This window comes from Barbus barbus (assembly GCF_936440315.1).
Source record: "Barbus barbus genome assembly, chromosome: 6".
In the NCBI taxonomy this organism is placed as follows: domain Eukaryota; kingdom Metazoa; phylum Chordata; class Actinopteri; order Cypriniformes; family Cyprinidae; genus Barbus; species Barbus barbus.
Window position 1 is genome coordinate 2,702,304 of NC_136734.1, and position 27,258 is coordinate 2,729,561.

Genomic DNA, 27,258 nt, shown 5'->3' on the forward strand with positions numbered 1-27,258 from the left:
GCTCTGTTCAGGTCAAACACAAAAGTACAAATAATAATAAATTAATAAACAAGTAGGTGTAAATATATAAACAAACAAATACATTGTAAACAGGTGGTCTAATCAATCTAACTACAGGTTGATTTTCTGATCATTACAGTAACTACTGCACATTTTCATTTGTTGTTGTTGTTGTTGTTGTTTTGACCGTTGCATCCATGGTGCAATAAATTTGATTTCATCATCATCATAAAAACATAATATTATACACAGCTACAAAATAACTTAGTAAACAATCAAATATCAATTTGCATATGCACTAAAACAAACAAACTAGTTAGTTATGTAATTAAAAAGCATACTTGATGTGGTAACATCTAAGCTATCAGATTTTATTCCAGTCAAAGATATCATATATGACCGAATACGTCCGATTAAAAAAGTCATTTTCCCTGTTGTAAAATGGCACATTTTCAGTTTTAAGATACAGAAAAAAATATTGCATTTACAATGGTGCGAGAATTCTTTAATTTAGTAAACATTATTCTATTTTTTCCTATTACACTGTGATTTTGCATGGTCTAGTGTAAATAGTGTATCTTGCATATTGAGAAATGTCATTAAAACTTCTTAACAAACAGTGTTTCTCTCTTTCTGTTTGTTTAACAAACTATTAAAATGTTTGAATCATAAGATATAAAGCTATATTATGTTGTGTGGGATTTCTGTGTACAAACCTGACGCAGAATGTTAACTCCGTCCATTATTTGTTATTGATAGCCTTTGTTATATTTACAAAACAAAGTTATTAATTATAGATTTTGTATAATGTGAAGTTTGAACATGCCACTTGATGAAATAAATTATGTAAATAAAGAAGTAAAGAGAAAAAATAAAAGGAACAAGGTAAAAATAAAAAATTAAATAAAATAATCTCGTTATCTACTGTATTTATTGTTAACATTCTCTGAGTCTTGATTGGCCGCATGTCTTGTCCATCGTTCGTTCTGGAGAGCGGTGTACTTCCGGTATGAGGGGTAAACCCGCAGGAAGTAGCTTACTGGACCACCAACACAGGAAAAACAGAGTAAACAGATACATTTATTCTGTTTTTGGGACGATATCTCCATAATTATGAAATGAGACAGTACAGACAGTCCCTCGCTCAGACGGTACGGCGCGTCTGTGATGGTTTGAGCCGCTGTTATTGGCATGAATGAAGGTAATGATGCGCTTGTGTTTGAGGCTTATCGAGCAGATTAGCACGAGCATTAGCAGGGCCTGGCTAGCGCGTTCACCTCAGCTCTTACTTACGTGTGTTTCATCCAAAATATTATTCAAATGTAATTTTATTCATTTCAGACAGCAACGAGAGTACATTTATGACCCGCTCTCCCTCAAAACGAATACAGTTTTGATCAGAAATGGTTAGTTTGCTGGCTAATTAGCATTTGAGCATCACCATTTGTCATTTTGTTTACGAATCAAGATTTTTAAAAACGTTTTAACATGTGGTGTAACAATATGGTATGGGTGTCCCTGCTTATGTCCTAGTCTAGTTAGTTAGGTTGTTGTTTTGGTTTCCGGTGACAGGAGCGATCATGGCAGCTAGTGTCTAGTTAGTAACTAACCAGCCAACAGCGTGTGTGTTTATATCATAAACATCCTCATAAGAACAATAATAGAACCTGGATAACTGGTTTATCCATTATACCTGTGCGTGATTCTTGTTGAAGGCATGTAGTAGATTGTGAACAGTGTAGAAATCATGTAGAAATTGCATATCGAGGATTGCATATAGAGTAGGCTTTAATAGGGTATATATTACCCAAGTTGTATGATATTTGTGGCTTAATAATTAAACATCTGGTCTGTGTTACTCTGCAGGCAGGCATCCATGTCCAACCATGGAGAGGAGAAAATAACCCCAAAAAGAAAGAAAAGAAGACGCTGCATCGCTGAGGAATCTTCAGCCTCTAACTCCGACTGAGTGGTTGGCACATCCGTACAGAGAACCGGAGCGCGACCGAGGGGCTGGTGCTCAGAATGGCTTTCCTCGACAACCCAGCCATCATCCTAGCCCACATCCGGCAGTCGCATGTGACCAGCGATGACACCGGGATGTGCGAGATGGTCCTGATTGACCACGACGTGGATCTGGAGAAGTGCCATTCGTCTGCGGCGTCCGCTGGCGGAGGCTCGTCCGGAGGTTCGTTTGGGGACAGCAGCGGTGGAGGAGACGGCCAGACCTGCGATCTCTCTCAGTCTGTCGACATAACTTCCAGCTGGGACTTTGGCATCCGACGGCGCTCTAACACAGGCAAGTAGCTGATTTGCTGCTTTCTGGGCCCTGAATCCAGCTTACTGATGTGGTTGGTACAGGTAAAGACGAAACGCCCACAACCTTCTCACACTTGGATTTAAGATTGTTAAATGAGATTAGAAAAGCAAATATTTCCCAGGTACGCTTTAATTTTACAGAGAACCGATTGTAAACCTGCTGTCACAGAAACTTGAAAGGCTTCATTGTAGTTTTTCACCAGAATAACAGTTCAAGGGTTTGCCTCTTTCAAGTAATAATTAATCACTGCCCCAATTTATTCCCTTAATGTTGTGGCAATTTTTCAGTATGTTATCGAAAATGATACTGATTATTTATTTTATTCAAGGCTTTGCATTGAAGTTAGAAATTCCAGTATCATGTCACTCAGAACAATTTAAAGGAATAGTTCACCCAAAAAGGAAAATTTGCTGAAAACTTGCTCACTATCAGGCCATCCAAGCTGATAAACAGCTGATAAAAACATCACAGTAATCCACAGCACTCCAGTCCATCAGTTAATGTCTTGCGAAGCGAAAAACTGTTTGTAAAATACAAATCCATCAAGACATTTTTAACTTCAAACTGTTGCTTCCAGCTATAATAAGATAAAATAAATATATGGATAAAATAACAACCCATATTCTATTATTAGCTTTCTCCAGTGAAAAAGTCATCATGTCTGAATCAGGAGAAAAATATGCATAGTTGAAGCATTGTTTTTAAGCAAAACTAGTGAAAAAAAATAAAAATACTCTAAATTTTGAAATGAGGACCTTCTCACTAGAGCAAGTGTTATTATGGATTATGGACTGAAATTTTGGCCAGAGGCAACAGTTTAAAGTTAAAATGCCTTAACGGATTTGCTTCTTACAAACACAAGCTTTTGGCTTCATGAGTTGTTGATCGATGGACTGGAGTGGCGTGGATTATTGTGATGGTTTTTATCAGTTTTTTCAGCTGTTTGGACTATCATTCTGACAGCACCCATTCACTGCAGAGGATCCATTGGTGAGCAAGTCACGCAATGCTACATTTCTCCAAATCTGGCCTGAAGGTTGTGGGTACATTTTCAGCAAAGTTTTCATTTTTGCGTGAACTATTTCTTTGAGTGCTCACGCTTATCTTGCGCTCTCAGCATTTTAAGTATGTGGCTTTGCATTTTGCAGAGGGATCAGATATAAACATGATAATGGCTTGTCAGTTTTTCAGTGTGACAAGATGCTTATTGGTCACTACCAGAGTTTGCTAACTGATAATATCAGACATGCTCAATGTTGAAAATCCGCTAATGGGATGCCGGCCTAAACTTAACCTTGCACGCTTCTGCTTCAGTTGCTCTGCGGTGTCGGCCCATGATTACTTCTGTTTCTCTCTGAACGTGTTTTCTATCTGTATTGCTTTGCTTAAAACACTTCAGTTGATGCTGCTGAGAAATGTGACCTTTAAAGCCATTTAGCTCTCTAACAGGAAATACCGCTATAACTTGCTTTTTAAGATGTTAAACCACAACAAACAACTCTTAAAGTCCCACTGTAGTGAAAATCATGTTTTTATGTTGTTTATTTGGCTATGTGGTGTTTTTAATATGCTTTTAGACAAACCATGTGCCAATCCATTAATCAACACCATTGCTGAGTATTTTCTCCTTGAAACTAGTTTCCCAATGGCACTGACTCCCAGAAATGCGGCTTGAAACAGCCCTCGGGTTGCTACGTCACAAACCGATAACCAATCACATCAAGGGATCGATTCCTATCACTAGCATGCAAAATATACCAATACCAGCACAAAACCAAAAATATATTAGAGCAAAAAAACAATGAAGCCGTGGTTTAATGTGAATTTAGAACCGCTAACTTGCATTACAACCCGTGGCAAAAGTAGCCCGGAGTCAGACCCACCTCTCCCGCATCGACGGGCGCAAATTGAAATCACAAATGCCTGCATTCAGTCTTAACGGCATTTTAGGACACAACATCGTCAAGTAAGTAACTTTAATGAATGTTACAGTATTCACTGTAGTTGTCCGCTAGTAAAAACATAGTTGTATCTGTCATTATCCATGTATGCCATTGTTTTGCGTTTACTACAGTTCAGTGGATCAGGAGGCGCTGGCTGGTGTGACTGAGTGGAGGCGGTGCTAATTTGCATATTCATAAATCCGCGTATAGTAAACGAGGCAATGGTGTTGAGTTACATTCAAGCTATTTTAAGGCATGAGAAAATTATTTTCCCAAGAAAAAACATTTAAATATGTCATTTTGATGATCAAAGATAAGTTTTAAGGGATAAAATATTTGACTACAGGGGGACTTTAACAAGTGTTATCATTATATCAATTAGCATTTGTCTGGTCATCATCAGACCTACTGCATGGCTTGCAGATGGACAGAAATCACAGCTTATTAAGGCTAGGAATCGAGAACTGGATCCTTTTCCGACAGCTGTTCTGGAACCTCTCCAGACCAGAAAGTTATTTTTGATCTAAAACATTCATTTAGCAAAATATGGCATTTGAGGATGTTCTTTGGTTCTGTGTATTTTGTATTATATCTGAATTCATTTGACGACAGGCTGCTGAAGGCCCGAAATGCAATTGATTGCAATCGAAATAATTGCTTCCTAAATAGTGATTATTTAGAGAACCTGAAAGAATTGTTAGAGCAGTCCTCAAAGAGCCAGATTCTTTAAGTGGAATCAGAGCCAGAATCGTTAGTTTCCTTACTATTCCCTCCCTGCTGCTTACTGATTATCAATAGGCTGAAACCTTGGAGCAAAAAAAAAAGCTGAAAGTTAGGCTGGACTTAAAAACTATCCTTTTGCTGCTTTCGTCTTTCCCTCAAAGCTTTCCTGTTAATGAACCTACATTAGTCTTTACTGTACCAGCCACTCAGTATTGAGCAGGAAAAATGATCTGTATTGGGGCTCGATAAATGTTTACATAAATGAAAAGGAAATTGCAAAAAAAAAAACATTTTAATCTCAATAGTTACCATTTAAAATGAAATGTTTATTTGGGGGAATTTTTTTTATTTTTTATTTTTTATCTGATTTTCCTTTTCTGTGATCAAGGGTCAATCTGATTGTGCTTGTTGGCTGGGAATTGCAACTGACTGAAATTGATTTGTACTCTTAGACGATCTTGCCTTTGCAAACCTGTTTCCAATGCTAAAATTGTTTCCAGTGAAATTGGACCTTTTGTCTTTTGGAATCAGTTGTAAGCTTATCTGATGATTTGTCTTTGGTCTTGTTTTTCAGTATCAATCCTGTTCAGAATCATCAGTATGAGCACAAGTTAGTTTTAGTGTTTTGATATTAATCTATTACAGAGAATATCTCAACAAATGTGACAATGTTTTGCAGTAGATAGCAGCAAACACACAATGCTTTATATTGAAATATCTTTGAGTGATACTCTAATTAAATTCAAAACCTTCAAACCTTTTTCACACGGAAAACACAAACAGTCAGTTTATCACATTACAGGTGAGTTATACCTATATTTTGCTTAGGGAACAATTTGACAATAATATGAAGGCAGAATTAGCCATAATTATGTGAGGCTCTAATTATATTATTCTTGTTCAAACAGTTTTTGGTCAGTGTAAAAAAGACTGAAATACTGATGCTGGGTTATGCTGAGGTTTGTTCCTGAGTGGTTCAGTTTCAGTCAGTATGTTTGTCATGGCAGGTGTTGAAATGCGCATTAATCCTGGGCTAGGGACTGATGATCACTAGCACTCTAGCTTTGTAACGTTGATGAAATGGATGTGGCTTAGCGCTGGTTTTGGGATGCTTTTGTCGGGGAGGGGGATCTTTGAAATATTTCTCTATTATGAACCATCTAAACAACTTGTGCCCAGGACTACAAGACAGTTTCGTGAGACCTGAGCCTGCTGGTAAGCAAGTGTTCAGGACAGGAAACAGTGCTGAAAATATCAATACGAATCTGATGAAGCTTATCTGTGAATCAAATTCATTTTGAATTTCAGCAATTCATTCTGTAATCTCAAAACTATATTCTTTAATTGGATATAATAATTTTTTATATATAATTTCATGATTTTAAGTGTTCTACATAATTGTTTTTTTTTTATTTTTAAAAATGGGGTTGAAATCCAACTAGGTCCCACAGACCCTTAGGAATACTGCTTGAATCATCACTCTAAGAAAAAGTATATAAAAGCTGTCTCTGGGCCGATATGTGGCTAATATTTACATTTTGGGTACTAATAGGTATCTTTAAGGTACTAATATGCATCCTTTAGGGGTATAAATATAATATAATTCAAATATAAATCGAAATGATACATTTTTTACATTTTGACTAGGGCTGTGCAATGCCGAATACAGATGAATCGCCTGCGATAATGAACACGATATTGCCTGGCTTGTCAGTGAATTACGGCTCTATGTATTAACTGCCGCTCCATCTGAAAGTGGGTGATGGAGATTTAATACTAATCACGCACCCGGCTTTACTGATGAGATGCGCATGACAATCGCATGCAATTAATTGCACAGCCCTAATTTTGACCTTTTATTTTCACAAAAGTTTGAAACAACAAAGTATACACTTTACTTTTATTTGATATGATTTTTATGTATATAAAATGCAGCCACCAAAATGGGATGTCTTGACTCATGTAGTTATAATATAAAGTTAAACACAAATAATATAATAAAACAGACAATTTATTATGTCTTTTATCTTGTAACTAATAACAGTGTTCAATATTGTAAAACTTCAAAACTCCTGTCAGGCAAGTAATAGTCTAACATACACATTGTGAAATAGAAAAAATATATGTATGAGCTGCTTCAGATGTCTAATGTTCAATTATGAATAGCAGTATGGCACATTTGAGAATGCATGAAGTGTTTGCCTTCACATATTTGCAAATAGAGTACATTTTTTCATGCTTTGTGGTTACTATATTCATGCATGCATGCAAAAAAATAACCTTTCTGTGGAATGTCCCAGACCACTCAGGTTGAAGTTGCAGAACCAACAAAACACTTTTGACTTGAGTATAAGAGAAAAACCCTTTAAGAGAAACTTTTGCCCTGCAGTTAAAGGGGGGATTACATTTGCATACACACTTCAAGTTCAAGTGCTGCATATTTGTACTCTCAAAATACCAGCCAAGTGCTCTCTGGCTGACTCTTTTAAGTGATTTAAGTGTACAAATTGGACTAGTTTAAATATGTTCCAGACACACTAAATGCATACTGAATAAATGCAACTTGCAGGCAATCTTTTATAGTCTACGAACTGCATATATGCATATTGTTTAAAATGCATTTTTAGGTGTTTGGAAAATATAATACTATGTAGATCAGCTGTAGACCTCATGAAGTAAATGGAAAATGTCTTGTACTTCTGTGTAGACGTTCTGAAATATTCGTAGTAGTCGCAATATAGAGTGTTTTTATTCCATTCATTTTCATTTTTTTTCTTTGTGACATTTTCATGACATTAAAAAATACTCATTACTGTAAAGGGGAAAATAATTATATGATTTGAAATTATATTTGTACAGTACAAAAGTAACTGACTGTATAATGTATAAAGTATACAGGTGCATCTAAAAAAATTGAATATCGTGGAAAAACTTTAACTTATTTCAAAAAGTGAAACTTTCATATATTCTAGATTCATTACATGTAAAGTAAAACATTTCAAAAGTTATTTTTTTGTTTTAATTTTGATGATTAGAGCTTACAGCTCATGAAAGTTAAAAATCCAGTATCTCAAAATATTAGCATATTTACATTTGAGTTTCATTAAATGACCATCCCTACAGTATAAATTCCGGGTATCTCTTGTTCTTTGAAACCACAATAATGGGGAAGACTGCTGACTAGGCAATGGTCCAGAAGACAATCATTGACACCCTCCACAAAGAGGGTAAGGGACAGAAGGTCATTACTGAAAGGGATGGCTGTTCACAGAGTGCTGTATCAAAGCATGTTAAATGCAAAGTTGATTGGAAGGAAGAAATTGAGGAGGAAAAGGTATGACCGCAAGCTTGAGAATACTGTCAAGCAAAGCCGATTCAAACACTTGGGAGAGCTTGTCAAGGAGTGGACTGAAGCTGGAGTCAGTGCATCAAGAGTCACCACGCTCAGACGTCTTCAGGAAAAGGGCTACCAAGCCACTTCTGAAACAGAGACAACGTTAGAAGCATCTTACCTGGTCTGAGGAAGGAAAAAAAGAACTGGAGTGTTGCTCAGTGGTCCAAAGTCCTCTTTTCAGAGAAGTAAATTTTGTATTTCATTTGGAAATCAAGTTCTGGAGTCTGGGGGAAGACTAGAGAGGCACAGAATCCAAGCTGCTTGAAGTCCAGTGTGAAGCTTCCGAAGTCAATGATGATTTGGGGTGCCGTGACGTCTGCTGGTGTTGGTCCATTGTGCTTTATCAAGTCCAAAGTCAATGCAGCGGTCTACCAGGAGATTTTGGAGCACTTTATGCTTCCATCTGCTGATAAGCTTTATGGAGATTCTGATTGCCTTTTCCAGCAGGACATTAGCACCTGCCCACAGTGCCAAAACCACTTCCAGGTGGTTTGCTGACCATGATATTACTGTGCTTGATTGGACAGCCAACTCACCTGACCTGAAACCCATAGAGAATCTATGGTGTATTGTCAAAAGGAAGATAAGTAACATCTGACCAAACAATACAGACGAGCTGAAGGCCGCTATCAAAGCAACCTGGGCTTCAATAACGCCTCAGCAGTGCCACACGCTAATTGCCGCCATGCCACACTGAAGCAGTAATTTGTGCAAAAGGAGCCCCAACCAAGTATTGAGTGCATAATTAAACCTACTTTGGAGATCTTGAATATTTCTATTTTGTAAATCTTGTAATGTAATTTTTTGAGATACTGAATTTGTAATTTTCCTAAGTTAGCTTTTTTTAATTAAATTACAAAAAATAAAGACCTTTTCCATGATATTCAGATTTTTTTAGATGCACCTGTACATCAAGGTGGTATTTGCTGAACTAGATTGAATTCATGTTGATTTTAATAAAAAAAAAAACAATAACTGAGACAGGATTAGCTTTTTTGAGGGGGAAATGTTTAATTGTCTTGAAAATAATGTCACAATCCAAAAAAAACTACTTCATTTTCTTTATGCAAAATATACTGTAATTTTTTTTTTTATTATTGAAATATGACCTGATCATTTGTTTGTGAGATTCATCCAAACATTTTTTTTCTGGCTGCTTATTGACGAAGAAAACCAGGATCAGTGTAATAGTGGATCAAGTATGACATTGATTTGTTAGATGACACGTGCTTGAATATTTAAATAATCAGTCTAGTAATAACCTGCATTTTTAATCAAAAATATCACCACTTAAAATGTATCAAAACCCCTTGCATATTTTTTTCACCAGGTAAATTCAGCTTTTATATTTGTTAATCAGTCATAATATGCGTGAAATGTTTTTCATTGACCACTTTGAAGTGTAATGGGGTCACACCACTGACAGTGTTAACAGATGAAAGTCTTTTCATTTAAAGCTCAAAGATTGGAGCGACTGAGGAAAGAACGACAGAACCAGATCAAGTGCAAAAACATCCAGTGGAAAGAGAGAAGCTCGTCTCAATCAGGTACAGTAGCCGTACTCAAAAGAAAAGTTTGCATTCATTCTCTGGTCTTTATTTCTTGTCCTCTAAATATGTTGCTCTTCTGTCTTGATTTTTGTAGCAGACAACTTGAGCTCGCTTTTTGAAAAGAAGGACTTTAAGGACAGGCCCCGGAGCACAGGCAGTAAATCCACACTCTCTCTGCGGCTAGAACAGTGCCCTCAGCAGCTCAACAACCCCTTCAACGAGTACTCCAAATTTGATGGCAAGGTGAGCACTTTTGTGTCCACACTAAGCACTTTTCCTCCAAAATTACATGCTGGATTATCTTCAAATACTGGTGTTTTTCAAAGTCAACTTGAGATCAAAATTTTTAATTTTCTATTTAGTAGTTTAATAATTTTTTTTTTATATGACTGTACAGTTTTGATTTAATTTGTATTTAATTTTTAGTTATTTTTTGTGCAAGTTAAATGATTATTTTTATAAAATTATTTATTTTATAATTTATATATTATAATTTTTTATATGGTTATTTTTTGCGTTTTAGTTAACTATAATAACCCTGATCATTATTAATTGGTCATCATGCAGCGCTGAACCCTTCCTCTCTTGCATGATCAAAAAAGAAAATATAGTTAAGAAATCACTTCCATACTCAATTTTCAGACCTCACCATTAACAGACATTGTTGAAAAATATGTAAGGCTTTAAGTGAATGGCAGAATTAATTTAATCAAAACAATTTGAAAACATTTTTGGGATGGCTTACAGAGTGTTTTCATCACCCTATAAGTAAGCTCTTTCTTAAACACAGAACAGAAACGCCTGTTGTCACGCAGGTTTCTCTCCTGTCTGCTTGCATTAGGATCATCTCCAGGCTATAACACCTTCGCAGAAAAGAGAAAGACTGCCGTTTTAATTTTTTGACAGTCTTGGAGATTTTAGGTGTAGTTTGTCATTGTGCATCACTTACAGCTGTCTCTATCACCTTTGGCTCTTTAGATTCATGCTTTTACACTGTTTTCTGTGATGTGAAATTGTCAGGAATGCAAAAAGTGTTTTCCACTTCCAATAAAATCTTAAATACATCCCAGTTATTTTAATGTTGTGATATTTATTAGTGATATTAGCAATAGCCCTATTATTTTACTTATTTATTTATAATAAAAATGTCAGATTTAGTAAAAAAAAAATGTTGTATCTATGATATATCTCAGATAACCAGTGGTGTGCCTCAAGGCTCAGTCTTGGGCCTTGTTCTGTTTATTGTTTATTTACTGCCTCTAAGACAGATTTTCCATAATTTAATATAAATTTTCAGTGCTACGCAGATGACACCCAGCTCTATATGTCTTCGAAGCCTAATTCAGTATTGCCGTCTTCCTCTCTTTTGTTTTGTCTTTGAGAAAATTGCATGAAAACCATGATTTAATTTCAGAAAGTTAATAGTGCGAAGATATATATCTGCGAAATATTAATCGTCTTCGACCATCTCTTTCTGTTGATGGTACTGCTGTCCTTGTGCATGCATTAGTTACCTCTCGAATTGACTACTGTAATTCTCTGCTCAGTGGTGTTTCACAGAAACTTATTCATAAACTTCAGATGGTTCAGAAGCAGCTCGGATCATTACACGAACACCGTTGAATTAGCATATTACTCCAGTTTTAAGGCACCTTAATTGGCTTCCAATCAAATATCGAATTCAATTTAAGATTTTACTTTTTACTTATAAGGCTCTTCATAATCTAGCACCTTCATATCTGAGTGAACTTCTTCATGTGTATGTGCCGGTGTAGAGCCTTTAGTTGTATTGCTCTGACGATTTGGAATACTTTACCCCAAGATATACGCAATTGTTTTAGTCTTTAATTTTTTTTAATCACGTCTTAAAACAATTTTTTTTAGATTAGCCTATCCTGAGTGATTTTAGTTATGTTATTGGGTATTGATTTTTCGTATTATTGTTTGTTGTTGTTTTTTCCCTCTGTTTAATTATGTATTTTATTATTGTAAGGTGTCCTTGAGTGTCTTGAAAGGCGCCCACAAATAAAATTAATTATTATGATTACTATATATTATAGATGATAAAAAATATGTAATTTCTGATTGTTTATTTTACTTATTTTTTATTTTGGGGCTTTTTTTCTACTTAAAATACTGACAAATTGAGAGAAAACTAAATGATCTGATAAAGATCATTTAGATCCCTTTGTCTGCTGCGTAAGCAACAAGGCTCAATTGAATTGCTTATAGAAACGTTTCCTTAACTTTTCTGTTTCAGGGCCATGTTGGTACAACGGCAACCAAAAAAATTGACGTCTACCTCTCAATGCAGTCAACCCAAGAAAAGCTTCACCCCATGACTGTGGTCACGATGGCTAACGCTCGGGTCCACGATCTTATCGGGCTCATCTGCTGGCAGTACACCTGTGAGGGCCGCGAACCCAAGCTCACGTTAGTAGAAAAAAGCTTTTCACACATGCATCCTATATGAGAATTTGATATCTCCACATATTCCAGTGCATGAAGTGTTAAAGTTAAGCTTAGTGCATGGCTTGACACTTCTAATTTGAAAAATTTTACACAGTGATTTTTTTTTTTTTACAGTAATAAAGGGAAACAATGAGACATTTAAGTTTCTGGATATTTATGCATCAAACTTTATTTATTTAATAATTATGGAACTATTTTATATTTTAAATGTCGAAGTGCCAGATGCGGTTTATTGTGTAAACAGAAAAAAATGTATGCATAATGCAGGACTTTTAATTAAAGACAAGCGAAGCCCGAAATACACACACTCTTATTTTTAAATGTCTTTGCTACATTGAGCTGCTCGTTCCAACAGATGAGGGGGAAAATATACATTCTTGCAGCCATCAAAAACATATTACAATATAAACATCACAAAGTAAACAGTCATAATTCATTAACAGTAGAACATGAGCAATCGCCTGGCATAAATGCACGTTATTCATTAATTGCCAACTGATGTGAATCTGCGAGTACAAAAGTAACAAAAAAAACATTTGTGTACTTGAACTAAAATAGATTTTAACTAAAATAAAATATAAAAAGGTAAACTAAATTTATTTCAGGTAGTTGCAAAGGCAATGACTATACAGGCTTTATTTATTTTTTTTAATCACAAAAATACACAATACTTTAACTTTATTAATTAAAATGAAAACAGAAAATATGAAAATAAACCTAATTCTGAATCTGGGTCTGAATACTTAGGACCATGTGATATTTCAGTTTTTCTTTTTTAATAAATCTGCAAAAATGTCAACAATTCTGTGTTTTTCTGTCAATATGGGGTGCTGTGTGTACATTAATGAGGAAAAAAAATGAACAAATGATTTTAGCAAATGGCTGCAATATAACAAAGAGTGAAAAATTTAAGGGGGTCTGAATACTTTCCGTACCCACTGTATATATATAAAATAAAAATTTACATAACACTGCATTAAGCCGTATTACAATTCCTGATTTCCTGCCCCAAATGATAAATAAGACTTTTCTTATGCCATTACCATAAATGTGAAATATAAAATAAAAAATACTTTAAGGACTCGTGGGAACCTACTTTTTATTCACACATGTATCCTAAATGCATTTTACAGTTTGCATGCATCTATTTTTAGTCGCAAATTGAGTGAAATGCTCACACCGTTGAGCATGTTTAGTGGATACTTGTTTAGGGTTCCATAAATAAAATGTTTGTTATCAACCTGCTTGGAAAGTGCTACCCTCCAAGTAATGATCCTTCCCAGAGGCATTTATATTCCTTTCCCATCTACCTCTGCTGCTAATGCCAGTCTTGACCTTTCCCAGCGAAGGCAGGGATTCCCCTGGGTTTCTTTCTCATCTCCTCATTCAGTACGTCTCCGAGGTTTGCTGACCGAATAGCGCAGGAATTTTCTCCCTGGTACGTGGTACAATATGAAGATTTATACAGATTGAGGAGAGGGTGACCATTAAAATGTAGAGGAGACCAGAAAAAAAGCAAGATTCCCTCTTGGGCAGCATGGTGCCTCACACAGACAGTCTCGGTGGTTGATGTGAGACCTGATTGGCATAGCAATGAGTCTTTTCCCCTGGAGGAGTGTCAGGCTGTAGCGAGGAAGAGATACAGGACTTGTATGGGGTTTAAATGAGTCGGCTACCTCCTTACGGCTCTGGACATTACTGGAGGCTGTCTGAAAGCTGTTTTTGAGTGAGGATCAAGGTAAAGGGACACCCCTCTTGAATTCAGAGGCGATTCTTTCAGGACGTTCAGATTGTTGTCAGAGCAAGCCAACAATTTCCCATCTCCCTTTCTCCTACGGTTCTGTCGATCCAGGTTTTGAGTAGTTTGACATCTGAGTAGTCAGTGACATCTGGTATTATCATCCAGATGTACAGTCCTTAATATAGGTGTAAATTGGGTTGGAAAAACACATGGCTTGAATTATCGTAAAATACACATTTCAAGGTTTTCATGACAAACTGCTAGAATAAAGGCTTGGTTTTATTTAAAGAAATTATTATTATTGTATGCTAAAATGTACTTCCTAAAGTAGTAATAGACATAATAATAATAATTTTAAGGAAGTTTTTTTTCATCAGTGTTTTTATTTGTACAGTGTACTATAGTATACTGTATAGTTTTGTTGTGAAGCACTAAATTGTTTTCTTTTGATTACATTTTAAAAGATTTATTAAGTTGTTAAAGTTTATGAATGTTTTATGAATTAGTTTCATAAATGCCACTTTTTTGGTGATAAATTTGTATTAAAGGATTAGTTCTCTTTCAAATTAAAATTTCCTTATTTACTCACCCCCATGTCATCCAAGATGTTTATGTATTTGTTTCTTCAGTCGAAAAGAAATTAAGGTTTTTGATGAAAACATTCCAGGAATCTTCTTCATATAGTGCAGGTCAATGGACTCCAAACGGTTGAAGGTCAAAATGACAGTTTCAGTGCAGCTTCTAAGGGCTATAAACGATACCAGACGATGAATAAGGGTCATATCTAGCAAAACGATCGGTCATTTAAAACATTTTTTTATAAAAAACTTAATGCTTTATAAACACAAATGCTCGCCTGTTCTGCGATGTGTGTTCGTGACGTCACTTACATTGAAAGGGTCACGCTTGACGTAGGCTCCATCTCATCTTCTCCTCCAAGTTCAAAATCGTCTGAACCTTGTAAACTCGTTGAGTTGTAACTCCCTTTTTTTTGTAAACAGCGTTTGACCTGGTATTTACACGGTCAACTTGTAAACACTGACTCGGTGCTTCCGCCTATGTCAAGCGTGACCCTTTCAACGTCATGACCGCGTCTCGCAGAACAGGCGAGCATTTGTGTTTATAATGCATTAACTTTTTTATTTTTTTAAATGACCGATTGTTTTGCTAGATAAGACCCTTATTCATCGCCTGGAATCGTTTCTAGCCCATTGAAGCTGCACTGAAACTGTCATTTTGACCTTCAACCGTTTGGAGTCCATTGACCTGCACTATATGAAGAAGATTCCTGGAATGTTTTCATCAAAAACCTTAATTTCTTTTCGACTGAAGAAACAAATACATAAACATCTTGGATGACATGGGGGTGAGTAAATTATCAGGGAATTTTATTAAGAAAGTGAACAAATCCTTTAAATCATAAAAAAAAAAAAAAAACAGAATCCAGAAAAAATAAGTTAGTCGTGGTTAGTCAAAAAAAAAAACTACAAATACAAATAAAAAACGTCAAATACACTGCAACTCCAAAGTCTTCATGGCAAACTGCCAAAATAAAAGTTTGGTTTAACTTGAAGAAATTATGACAGCAATATATTACTATTATAGTTCTGTGTTTTGTTGTAAATTGTTAAAATTGTTTTATAAATTAATTTCATTAAATGCCATTTTTGATACATTTGTTTTAAATCATACAACACCGAATCCCAAAAAAAACACTTTTTTTAGAGGCCTTAAATTAAAAGGCATTTTTTTTGTAAACAAAAATGTGTAATGCATTCTCTATTAATTGTATGAAATTTAATTAGGTTTGTTTGGTTGCTTAAAGCACCATTAATGTAATATTTATATTTCCAAAAAGTAAGTTGAAATTGGGATAGCTTGTAACGTAAATCAGTTAGATCTTTGTATCAGTATAGCGAACTACGTACATTAAATGCATATAAATAGATTTTGATCATGTTGGTAATTAAGAGGCCTTAGAAATTCACGCATCAAATAGGGTAGACTTTAAGAGCCAGACAGAAAGTCTTTTGAGACTAGATATAAAAGGATCTTGGATCATCAAGAGTCGCTTGTTGTCTTAGATGGCCCAGAATTTGAAGGTGATGTCGAGAAGGAGTGCATGTTACTGAAACTACAAAAAACGATAACTTGTGGTGCTTGAGGTCCAGGACTTTCTCTGAGTCTGCTGTTATCTCTTCAGGCTGCTGGAGCAGGATCATGGGTCTGATTAACACTATGACAGTTAGTCTTTACAGCTCAGGCCTGGATTTCGACAGAGTGTCAGAGCAAATTAAAATGCCATCGTCCCAGCACAAAAACACCAGAACAGGCACTGCCCTCAAGGGATGAAAACTATATCATAAAGACAAAAGCTTACCATGTCTGCGCTGAATGAATTGTGGAATAGGCTGCTGTTAGTTTTGTATTTCTGATGGATTAGTCTGGATCCATTATGATATAAAACAAAGCCCTGGGCAAAAGTAATCTGGAATACAGCCAACTTATTCTGTATATAATCATACAACAAAAGGTTTTACCATGAAACCAATGAAGTTAACTCTTCCCAGTGCTTCTCTTTTGATGCATACTCATTCTGTGCCAGGCTACATCCCAACAAGCCCTCAATGTTTTTGCCTCTCAATGAATAGCCCCCATTTAAATGCCCTGACTCATAAATTGTGTCTGGGTGCTTTTGTTTGATGTTTCTGTTGTTCTCGTCTAGGGTCGGGAGAGTGATGTTGGTCTCTATCACCAAACCAGAGCTTTTAGAAAGAGTTCTTCATAACCACTTCTCCACAGACACAAATGAAATGTTTTTTCCTAACTTAATAATGATATACTACATAAACATAGCACATCACAGTCTTGGCTTACAATATTTATAAATTATTTAAATAGTTCTGATTTAATGGTCAGAAGTTATTTTAGAAAGAATGAAATTTATTACAATGAAATGTAAGACATTATAGGTGTTAAATAATTGTAAAAAAAAAAAAAGTATTTTTCCTTAAAGAGAAAAAATATTGAATTTATTACAATACAAAATAAGTACAAACTCCAAATTATTCTCCCAACTTTATTTAATAATTATGTAATTATTTATATGCCTATATACTGTATATTATAAACCTTTATTTTATAGACTTTTAATTATAAACAAGCTTGAGGTACACATGGACTCTTATTTTGTAATGTCTGTGCTTTACTATGACAAGCTGCTCATTCAAAAGGTGAGGGAGAAATAATATGCACTCTTACAGCCATCTACAACATATTATAATATAAATATGAAGTAAACACTGTCATAATTCTTCAACAGTAGTTGTTTGCAAGCAATCTTTTGCATAAATGCTTGGTATTCATTGATTGCGCAATTTCTCTGAAAGTCTGAGCCTGAAGAACATGTAATAGTGCTGTGATTTTACTTTCAAAACATGCAGCTCTATTTTATCTTATGAAATTATAGCCTTTTGAAGTTTATTAATCACATAATAATAACATTAAGCTGCAATGTGATTCCTGTTTTTTCATACACAAATATAAAACTTCTTAAAATGATAATTAAGATGTTTGTTATACCAAGGGTTACTCCACCCCAAAATGAAAATTTTGTCAATAATCACTTACCCCCATGTTGTTCCAAACCAATAAAAGCTTTGTTCGTCTTCGGAACACACTGTCGAGGCTCTGAAAAGTATGAAAGACATCGCCAAAATAGTCCACCTGCCATCAGTGGTTCAAGCTGAACTTTATAAGGCGACAAGAATACTATTTGTACACAAAGAAAATAAAAATAATATATTATATCGATAGCATCACTGTAGCGCCATTTTGGAGAATATCTGCTGGACACAAACTGCATACGCTGTTCTGTGTCAGCCGCATCACACGGATGCGTCTTCTACGTTTATTTATGCTTTGATTTGAACGAAAACTAAAATAAAGTCGTTATTTTTAATTTATTTGTGTACAAATAGTATTCTTGTCGCCTTATAAAGTTCAGATTGAACCACTGATGGCAGGTGGACTATTTTGGCGATGTCTTTCATACTCTTTTGGGACTCGACAGTGTTATTTACTTGGCAGCCAATGGGACAGTCAAAAGCCTCCCGGTTTTCATCCGAAATATCTTAAATTGTGTTCCAAAGACGAACAAAGCTTTTACTGGTTTGGAACGACATTGGGTAAGTGATTAATGAGAAAATTTTAGAGTAACCCTTTAAGACATTTTATGACCTTGAATTTCATAAAACTGAATTTTCTAAGGACTATCAGGACTTTTTTTATTCACACATGCTCATAAATATGTTTGCAGTTGGCACACATCTGTTTTCATCACGAATGCGAGTGAAACGCTCACACTGTCAAGCCTTTAAAATGCTTAGTTGCTTAAAAATAGAACAAGCTAATAGAAAAATAGGATTTTACCTTAGTGAAATGCCAAACATACTTTCATTGACAGCAGCACTCTTTGAGTTTGATCTTTCTCTCATTTTTCTCCTTTCTTACTCCACAGTGAAAACGTCAACACTTACTGCCTCCACATCGCTGAGGATGATGGGGAGGTGGACACAGATTTCCCTCCGCTGGACTCCAACGAGCCCATACACAAGTTTGGCTTCAGCACGCTGGCTCTGGTTGAGAAGTACTCATCTCCTGGACTGGGGCCAAAGCAGTCACTCTTCGTTCGAATGTAAGAATGCCACTTAACTCTTAAGATTTTATCACTACTAATTACTACCACTGTCTCACTGTGAAGAATGAATACAATTAGGGTCAAAATCAAAAGGAAATCAATATTTCCAAGACTTACTGTCATAATACGCGTTATACATAATTCAAGGAAAATGGGTTGGTAACACTTTTTTTCTTGTTGTTGACAAAAAAATACATATGCCATGTTCAAAAGTTTGAGGTCAGTAAAATGATAAATTGTGTAAAATTAATATACATTTATATTTTTACAAAAGATTTCAATCTCAAAATCTTTTTTTACTTTCTATTGATCAGATGTTACTATATTATGCAGCCTTGGCACTTCTTTCAGAAACATTAAAAAATCTTACTGACTACAAAATTTTGAATAGTAGTGTATATAGTTGCATTAATGCACAATTCCAAAGAGTAAAACAAACCATGTCAAATATTGAACTTATTTTATTCTTCAACTGCATCTAGAAGTTTACCTAGTTAGTGCACATCCTCTGATAAGGATCTTATGAGAAATATCTGAATGTTTTAAACTAACCCTTGAACTAATGAAGTTTAAATGCCTGGCCAGTCACATAAGTCTTAAGCACTCAGTCCTTAAGTTTGTTGGAGATTTTCCCCACAGGCCTCTCCATGAAGCTCTTATCTTTGTTTTGTGAGCTCTTAATTCTATTGTTGGTCTTCTGTGCATCTTCTGGGCCGATGTCTAATCAGCTGTTTGGTTTATGTGGCTGACAAAGCATTAGGAGGCCTCTATTAATTGGAAGTTGCTAATTGGATTTGAGTGGCATCCTGCCAGACTGTCCGGCCTTTGATAGGGAACCTTGTTTTGGGCTGTAATACTGAATTTAACATTGCAATGAAGTTCAGTTTGTTTTTGTACGTCACAGATGTTTTCATGTGATGTTTTCTTGTACTCGCTCAGGTTGTGTGACATTTGCACCAATTAACAAATAATCATGGACATTTTTATTAGGAGATAAAGAGATGTTTTGCAGATTAGAGAAAATTTGTTTTTTCACAGTTGGGTGAACTATTCCTTTATCATTTTGTCAACTGTGAAAGCAAGACATTACAGTACCTTTTCTTTTTTTTACTGATAAAAATTAAGACTTGCATTCATCAAGGATGCAATAATTTGATCAAAATTGACACAAAAGATTTCTATTTTAAATAAATGTTGTTCTTTTGAAGTTTCTATTCTGACAATGTATATTATGGTTTCCAAAAAAATGAAACCGTTTTTAACAGTAATATTAATAATGCTTCCTAAGCAACGCATCAAATCAGCATATTAGAATGATTTCTGAAGAATCATTTGACGCTAACGACTGGAGTAATGATGCTGAAAATTCAGCTTCGCATCACAGGAATAAATTACATTTGAATACATTTTCAAATAGAAAACAGTTATTTTGAATTGCAATAATATTTTACAATTTTACTGTATTTTAATCTGTATGAAACAAGTACTAGAAGCAGTCTTATTTTTGTATTTAGTTTTAAATTAAAATTTTAGTAATTTATTAATTGTTATTAGTTCTTTGTCTTAATTTTATTTCAGTTTTAGTATTAGTAATTTGAGTACTGCAGCTTTAACATTTTATTTAATTTCAGCAATCATTTCTTTTGTTTTAATTAACGTAAATAAAATATTTTATAAATATATATATTTTTTGAATATATATATATATATATATATAAAAAAAAAAAAATAGTTAACACTGTAGTGTATGTGTGTGTGTATATATATATATATATATACATTTTTTTTTTTTTTTTTTTTCTGATCATATAATTGCAGCCTATAATTGAGACCCTAAACTTTTGAACGGAAGTATAACTTCATTATAATTAGCTATTTGCACTGTGGCATAAACCAATTGAGTTTTTTTGAAAAGTTGTATTTGTGGCCCAGCTGCTTTGCACTTTTCATTGCATTTCACGTGTCTTTGTAGTTATTTGTTCTTTATTCATCAGCTTTCAGCCGTGGGCTGGTGTTCAGAGCTCTCTGGGTCAGCTGCATGCTCCCTTCATGAGAGGACCACTGATGTGGCACTGCAGGACCCTGGGCGAGAACTGAGCCAGCGCTCGGCCCTCAGTGGGCCATCGGGGCCGGCGACCTCTTCTGCTGGATCCCCGGCCTAACGTGAAGCCTGTCAGAAGCCCTGGCCCGAGGCAGACGGGTCAGGACTGCTAAATGGAAGTGGACAAGCGAGTCCTCTGTCCAGAAAGTGGGCGCTTTCCGGTCTCTGGCCTGGGGTTGTTGTTCTGTTGATAAAGTCTATCACAGTGATGCGTCCATGTGCTCAAAGTTTGACTCGTGGACTGGCCCTCGGCCCTTTTGTGTTTAAGATGCGCTCTGTTAAAGCAAGCCACCATCTTCTGAGTACTGTACAGTCTTTCTGGGTGCAAGCTTTTCTTCTGTCACCATTGTATCCACTTACTGCTTGCGCTGGTACTGCTATTCAAGAGTCATTCTCTTGAATCTGCAAAAAAAAAAATATTGGTTTCATTTGTATAATTTAGTGGTGCAAATCTGTTTAGTGAATCAACTGAATCAGTCTGAAGCAATCACCAGAGTCATGAATCTGTCGTTGGTCAGGATCATGGAGTGAATCAGCTCAGATGACTCATTCACTTACTGAAGCCTGGTTTCACAGACAGGGCTTAGACTAAGCCAGGATTAGGCCATAGTTCAATTAGGACATTTAAGTGCTTTTTATAAACATGCTTCGAGAAAAAAAACATTACTGGTGAGCATCTTGAGACAAAACAAAGGCACTGATATATTTTAATATCAGTCAGTGCAAGTTTATTTCAGTTGAAACAGCTCAGACTTACAGTTTAGTCTAGGACTAGGCTTAAGCCTTGTCTGTGAAACCGGGGGTTTAAGAGTCGAGAACAGTAAATGTTAGAATGATTTCTGAATAATCATGTGTCTCTGAAAACTGGAGTAATAGCTGGTGAAAATTTTATTGTTTTATTTTCCTCAGGTTTATCTGGGAAGAACATTCATCAATGCTGAGAGTTTGAAGACTGATTTCAGTGTCGATGCTCTGTTTGGCAGGAAGTTTGCATCTAATGCAAACTTTAAAGATGTATTCAATATGACTGATGATTTTCCTTGCTCACCCACAGAAACGCCGCTCATGGTTTCTCCCTGATCCCAGTGGATAGCCTGAAAGTGACCATGAAGGATATTCTGCAGAAGGCCCTCAAAAAGAGGAAGGGCTCACAGAAAGGATCAGGTGAGAGATCTCAAGGATTCACATCTCACTTAATGTGAAACAGAGGATGTGTTTTATATTTAAGTTTATATTCTTAATCCTATAATGCTGGATTATATATTTTGGTAAATAATGGTATTTATATACCATTATAGTAATATACGGTAATAATTTGTATTACGGTTTTATTTATTTTTTTAAGTTTTCATTTTTATTCTAGTTTATGTTTTGGTAATTTTACGTTTGTGTGTGTGATTTTTATTAATTTTGAATATTTCTTATAAGCTTTAATTTATTTTTATTTCAGTTTTAGTCATTTTAGTACTTTACAGTGCTATTTAAATTTAATAATTTTTATATTTTTATATTTTCTAGTAGTTATATTTTTATATTTATTATATAAAAACATACTTATTTTTATATAATTTATATATTTTATCTTAAATCATATTTTTATATTTTCAATAACTATATTTAATAGCTATATCTGGAAGAAGTGTAGCAAATGGTGCCTTTGAATTGCCGATTGAACTGGTATTTGTGTGTGCAGTTTTCATCTTAGAAAGTAAGTGAAGCTGTCTGCTGCGATTTGGCCCGATAACCGCGGCAATGTGCCGTCCTAATTTGTCATCGCCGAATGGGGCGGAATCTGATAAGGCCAGAGACTTTAATACAAAAAGTCACAGGTAACGGATCGCCCCTTTGACGGCCATGATGAGCCGGGGCAGCGCGAGATAAGAGGGGTGAGGAGAGGAGATTGAGCCGCAGACTGACTTGGAGACTGAGAAGTGCACATAAAGAATGGAAAGCAATGGTGCGGGAACAAAAGTATATTAGAGAGAAAATGGATGAAACGCAGTGAAAATGATGGCGCGTGGAGAGCCACTGGAGCCTCATCTCTCCTGAATTTACCACACACTGAGGTCAGAGCCTGCAGCGAGAGAAGTTCACTTCAATAAGGGCGCTGGAGGCTAGCGCTGTCAGTTTAAAGAGGCTGTAGTCTTCGCTTTTGTCTTATGTGTATCCACACAGCCTCATCAGTATGGGTCACATACTCCTTCATCAACGCCAAACTGACTGTCTATAGCAGCGGTGCTCAGCCTTTGTGAATCCAAGACAGGGGGGCTCTGTTTTTTGAGATTTAAAAAAAGTTTTAAAATTTTTATAAATTTTCTTTGTATTACATACATTGTTATTATATTTAAATATTATTTAAATGAGTTATAGTTGAAATAATAGTAAATATTTTTTATGTGTAATAATTTTGTTATACTGTATATTATTTGTTCAAACTATTATAATTTTTAATGTTTAATTGTTTTATTATATTATATAAATTACATTAAAATCATTTAATAATAAATACATTTTTTATTAAATTATTTAGATCTAAATCTTAGTTAAATTATTATAATTTTATTATATTATATATTAAATTATATCATGTTAATTATTAAAATATTTGAATTATAATTTTAATGTCAAATTAATTAAATTATATTATTGTTTTCCATGACATTTCCAAGTCTAGAAATCATACTTTTAAAATTCCCTCGTTTATGCAGGTTTCGTCATATTTTGAACCATTTTAATATATTTAAAAATGACACACATTTAAGCCGTCTTGTAAAGTTCTTGTTTGATTTGTAGATGTCATTTTAACAATGTTTTTTTTTTTTTTGTCAAGTCTCAATATTTCAGTTACTTTCCTCACACATGACAACAACATGTGCTATTTTAGTACAACTGAACTGTCTGTAGTCATTTTAAAGATAATCCATCACAGTGACATTTGCTTTCACTTCAAACCATTTAGCACTTTGAAATTCACAAATAGTCTAACGTGAGCTTGTTTCGGAAGCTATTTTGGGTTGTAAAACGCAATCTATTGGCATCTCTTTCTGCAAAAACCATGCAAGTATTTGACAGCTTTTCCAGAAACAACAAAGATGGTGAGTATAAGAGAAAAATAAATGCTCTGACTCTGTGAGATCGGTGTTTCTTTGTCTTTTTAAAGGTATCAGAGGAATAGCCAACTCAATCCTCTTTTGTGGCTCAGTCTCTGGGGCAAACAAACAAACCCAGTGTTTCTCTTTTCAGATTTGTGACATCTTAGACATGCCTCAAAAAAGAGAAATATCTGCTTGCTTTTAAAAGTACGAGCACACTCAGTTATAATAGCATCTTTAGTTCCAGTGGTTTGAGAGTACATGTGTTTGATGCACAGCCTCATCAGGGACAGATTGATTTGACAGCAGCCCAAGAGAGCCCTCAGAGGGAATTTAATTGGAAATAAACCTACAGAATTGCCCCGCGGGCAGTGAGCCATTGCCCTGTCCCGGTCCAGCTTCCCATCTTGCAGGTGATTGTTTCTCTTTTAGTCTGAGATGGTGTCTCAGAAGACATCTTGAGTGAATGTGATGGGGTAGTTGGTCCAGAAGAGAAGCGTTAGATGGTGCGGGCGCGCTCTCATCTGCATTTAGATGAGTATTGATTGTTTATTTACCCGCTGGAGACAAGAGACCGATCCAATCTTCTGTCCACTCTCTTCTGTTCACTGTTTGGCCATTTTCTTTCTGTTTTTTGTTTTTCCTTTATATATTAGTTTAGTCCATTCTGGTCTGAACAAGAAACTAACATAAACCTTTTTGTCTTTTAAAAATATTGTTAAATTAAATATTTGATGTATATATTTCATATGTGTGTGTAATATTATGTGTTTGTTTTAATGTATTAGTTTTAAAATACAATACTAATAGTTGGGAAAAAGTAAATAAAATTATAATATAATATATAGTATGATTTAAAATTAGAAAAGTAAATAGATTATGTATAATATAATATAAATTAAAATCTAATTAACCCTTATAACCATTGATTAAACACACACACACACATATATATAAATTATGCATATTTATTTTTAATTAAAAACAAATTAAAATAGAATTAATCATATATATATATATATATATATATATATATATATATATATATATATATGTATGTATATATATATGTATATATATATATATAGAATTACATACTAATTAAAGCATATTAACAGAGATTAAATGTTAAATTAAAAAATGCCTATTTTTTATTTATTGTTATTAATTTAATTTAGTTTATTTAATATTTATTAATTTAGATTTGTTTTTAAATATAGTTTAAATACATGTACTGATATTTAAAAATTAATCGAATACTTGGGGAAAAAAATGGTATTGCTTTGATTTTCAGTTCAACTGAGTGAATATATAACGGTAGGACGTGTGGACACTGGAAAGCGTGTGCACTGTAAAATATGACTAGTTTTATGAGCGGCTCAGGGTTTGTGAAGCTCGGCGGGTCTGTTGGGGGAGATAAGCGCGATTGAATGCCTCCTGTGGGTCTTATCAGGGTAAATGTTGGTGACATATGGGAGGCGGCGATGGCTGCGGTTTGGGGTCGGTGTGCCTGTGTGTGAGCTACAGATGAGCTCAGACCGTGACTGTTATGCTTTATGGGCTTAGTACGAATGCATTGAGACATTATACAAAGATGAACATTTTCAGCAGTTGCTGTATTTGTGTGGATTTGTGGGAATTTAGTATCAGCTGTTTTATTTAGTACTTGGCTCGATATTTTAATGACACACATGCACACAAAATGATTGGATTTGTAGCTCCACATGGTACGTCTGGTCTCCGGTTATTAAAGATTCATCATAAAACGGCTCTGAAATCTGATCGCTGAAGTCTTTCATATACACACACACACACACACCTGTGACCGCACGTCAGTTTAGATCTATAAAAATGCATTTATTATATATGATTATTGCCATATACACTATCGTTTAAAAGTTTGGCTCCGTAAGATTTTTGTTTTTGTTGTGAATCTGAATAAATTTTTTTAATTCAGTAAAGACATTTATAATGTTACAAAAGATGTCAAATAAATGCTGTTATTTTGCTGGTTTTATTCATCAAAGAATCCATATATATATATATATATATATATATCATTACGCCCTTAATCATTTGTTTTTCACTATGAAATATAGTTTGAAAAATCTACAAAGAGGTCTGGAAAAGTATGGAATTTTAAAAAGGAAAATGTATAGGAACCCTGGTTATAATTTGTAATATTTCACAATTTAGTTTTTACTGTATTTTTAATCAAATAAATGCTGCTAATGCACCCTATTGCCTTATTTCTAAATTAGAAATAGAAATAAAAAGATTTAATATTTAAAGTAAATATTAAAGTAGAAAATATTTTGAATTAAAATAAATTATAGTAATTATAAATTAATGAATAATACAAATGTAAATTATTTATAACAATTATTGAACATTTTATACCTTTTTAGGGATGTTTACTAAATCATGCTTAATTTTTTAATATTGTTCATACTTGTGACAAGGGTTTTATAAACTCTAAATATGAAATATCATCCTCATCAAATATCACTTAATTATTAAATATCATGTTATAGCATGTGTCTTGTCAGTGAGAGGTGTGCTGTTACTTTACTAAGTGATGAGACTTAGGCGGATGATAAAATGGATGAAAAATAACCTCTCTGCTCATTGAGATCAGCGCAGGGTCGCAGGAAAGCTTGTTAAAAGGTCAGATGGTGTGTTTCTGAATTAGTCACAGTCTCACAGCGGTTACAGGCATTCACATTTTCTCCTGTGGATTCAGAGAGGCACTCTCTCATTCTTTCATACACTGAATTACTGTAGTCTGATTCCTGCACGTCAGCCTCAGAACTGAAGTGTTGTATAGAATTGATTCACTCGTTAGCTTCGTTTGTGTTCTGATGCATCTCGCATTGTGCTGCTGGAGGCTGTCGTGAACATATTTCTTTCTCCATAGAGGTCGTAAGCTTTCGGAGGCTCTGGTGACATTTTGGATAACCACGGTATTTGCAAAAGGGTAAATATTGCCCTGAGTGTTTGCCCTATTTATATTGGCAGCTTCTCTCTTTTGGTTTTTTCCCCTTCTTTTCTGGAGAAAAAAGACTTGATCCTGCCTCTGGGCATTTTTCCCTGCTTCTGACAAGGTTTTATAGCTATCAATTGTTCCTGCAAGGCAATAGATATTGACTTATCTTTACAAACCTCTCCAAATGAGAGAGAAAGGTCTGTGAAGATCGGTCTTTAGGTCTTAGATGGGTAGAGA

General features: G+C 34.8%; 1 protein-coding gene across 2 annotated transcripts in view; it reads left to right on the forward strand.

Annotated features, from left to right (window-relative positions):
* Positions 1–1,004: 1,004 nt before the first annotated feature.
* The window catches only part of LOC306871636 (target of rapamycin complex 2 subunit MAPKAP1-like), a 34,752-nt gene continuing 8,498 nt past the window's right edge, over positions 1,005–27,258 (forward strand). Inside the window, exons 1-7 of one of the 2 annotated variants that reach the window (XM_079419698.1) lie at positions 1,005–1,201; positions 1,867–2,299; positions 9,838–9,927; positions 10,025–10,173; positions 12,191–12,363; positions 18,663–18,839; positions 21,998–22,107. In XM_079419698.1, the coding sequence (XP_079275824.1) occupies positions 2,026–2,299; positions 9,838–9,927; positions 10,025–10,173; positions 12,191–12,363; positions 18,663–18,839; positions 21,998–22,107 (973 nt within the window). In that variant the 5' untranslated portion in view covers positions 1,005–1,201; positions 1,867–2,025. Of the gene's footprint in view, positions 1,202–1,866; positions 2,300–6,010; positions 6,202–9,837; positions 9,928–10,024; positions 10,174–12,190; positions 12,364–18,662; positions 18,840–21,997; positions 22,108–27,258 lie in introns of those variants that run through there. The other variant, XM_079419699.1, reaches the window with a different exon arrangement.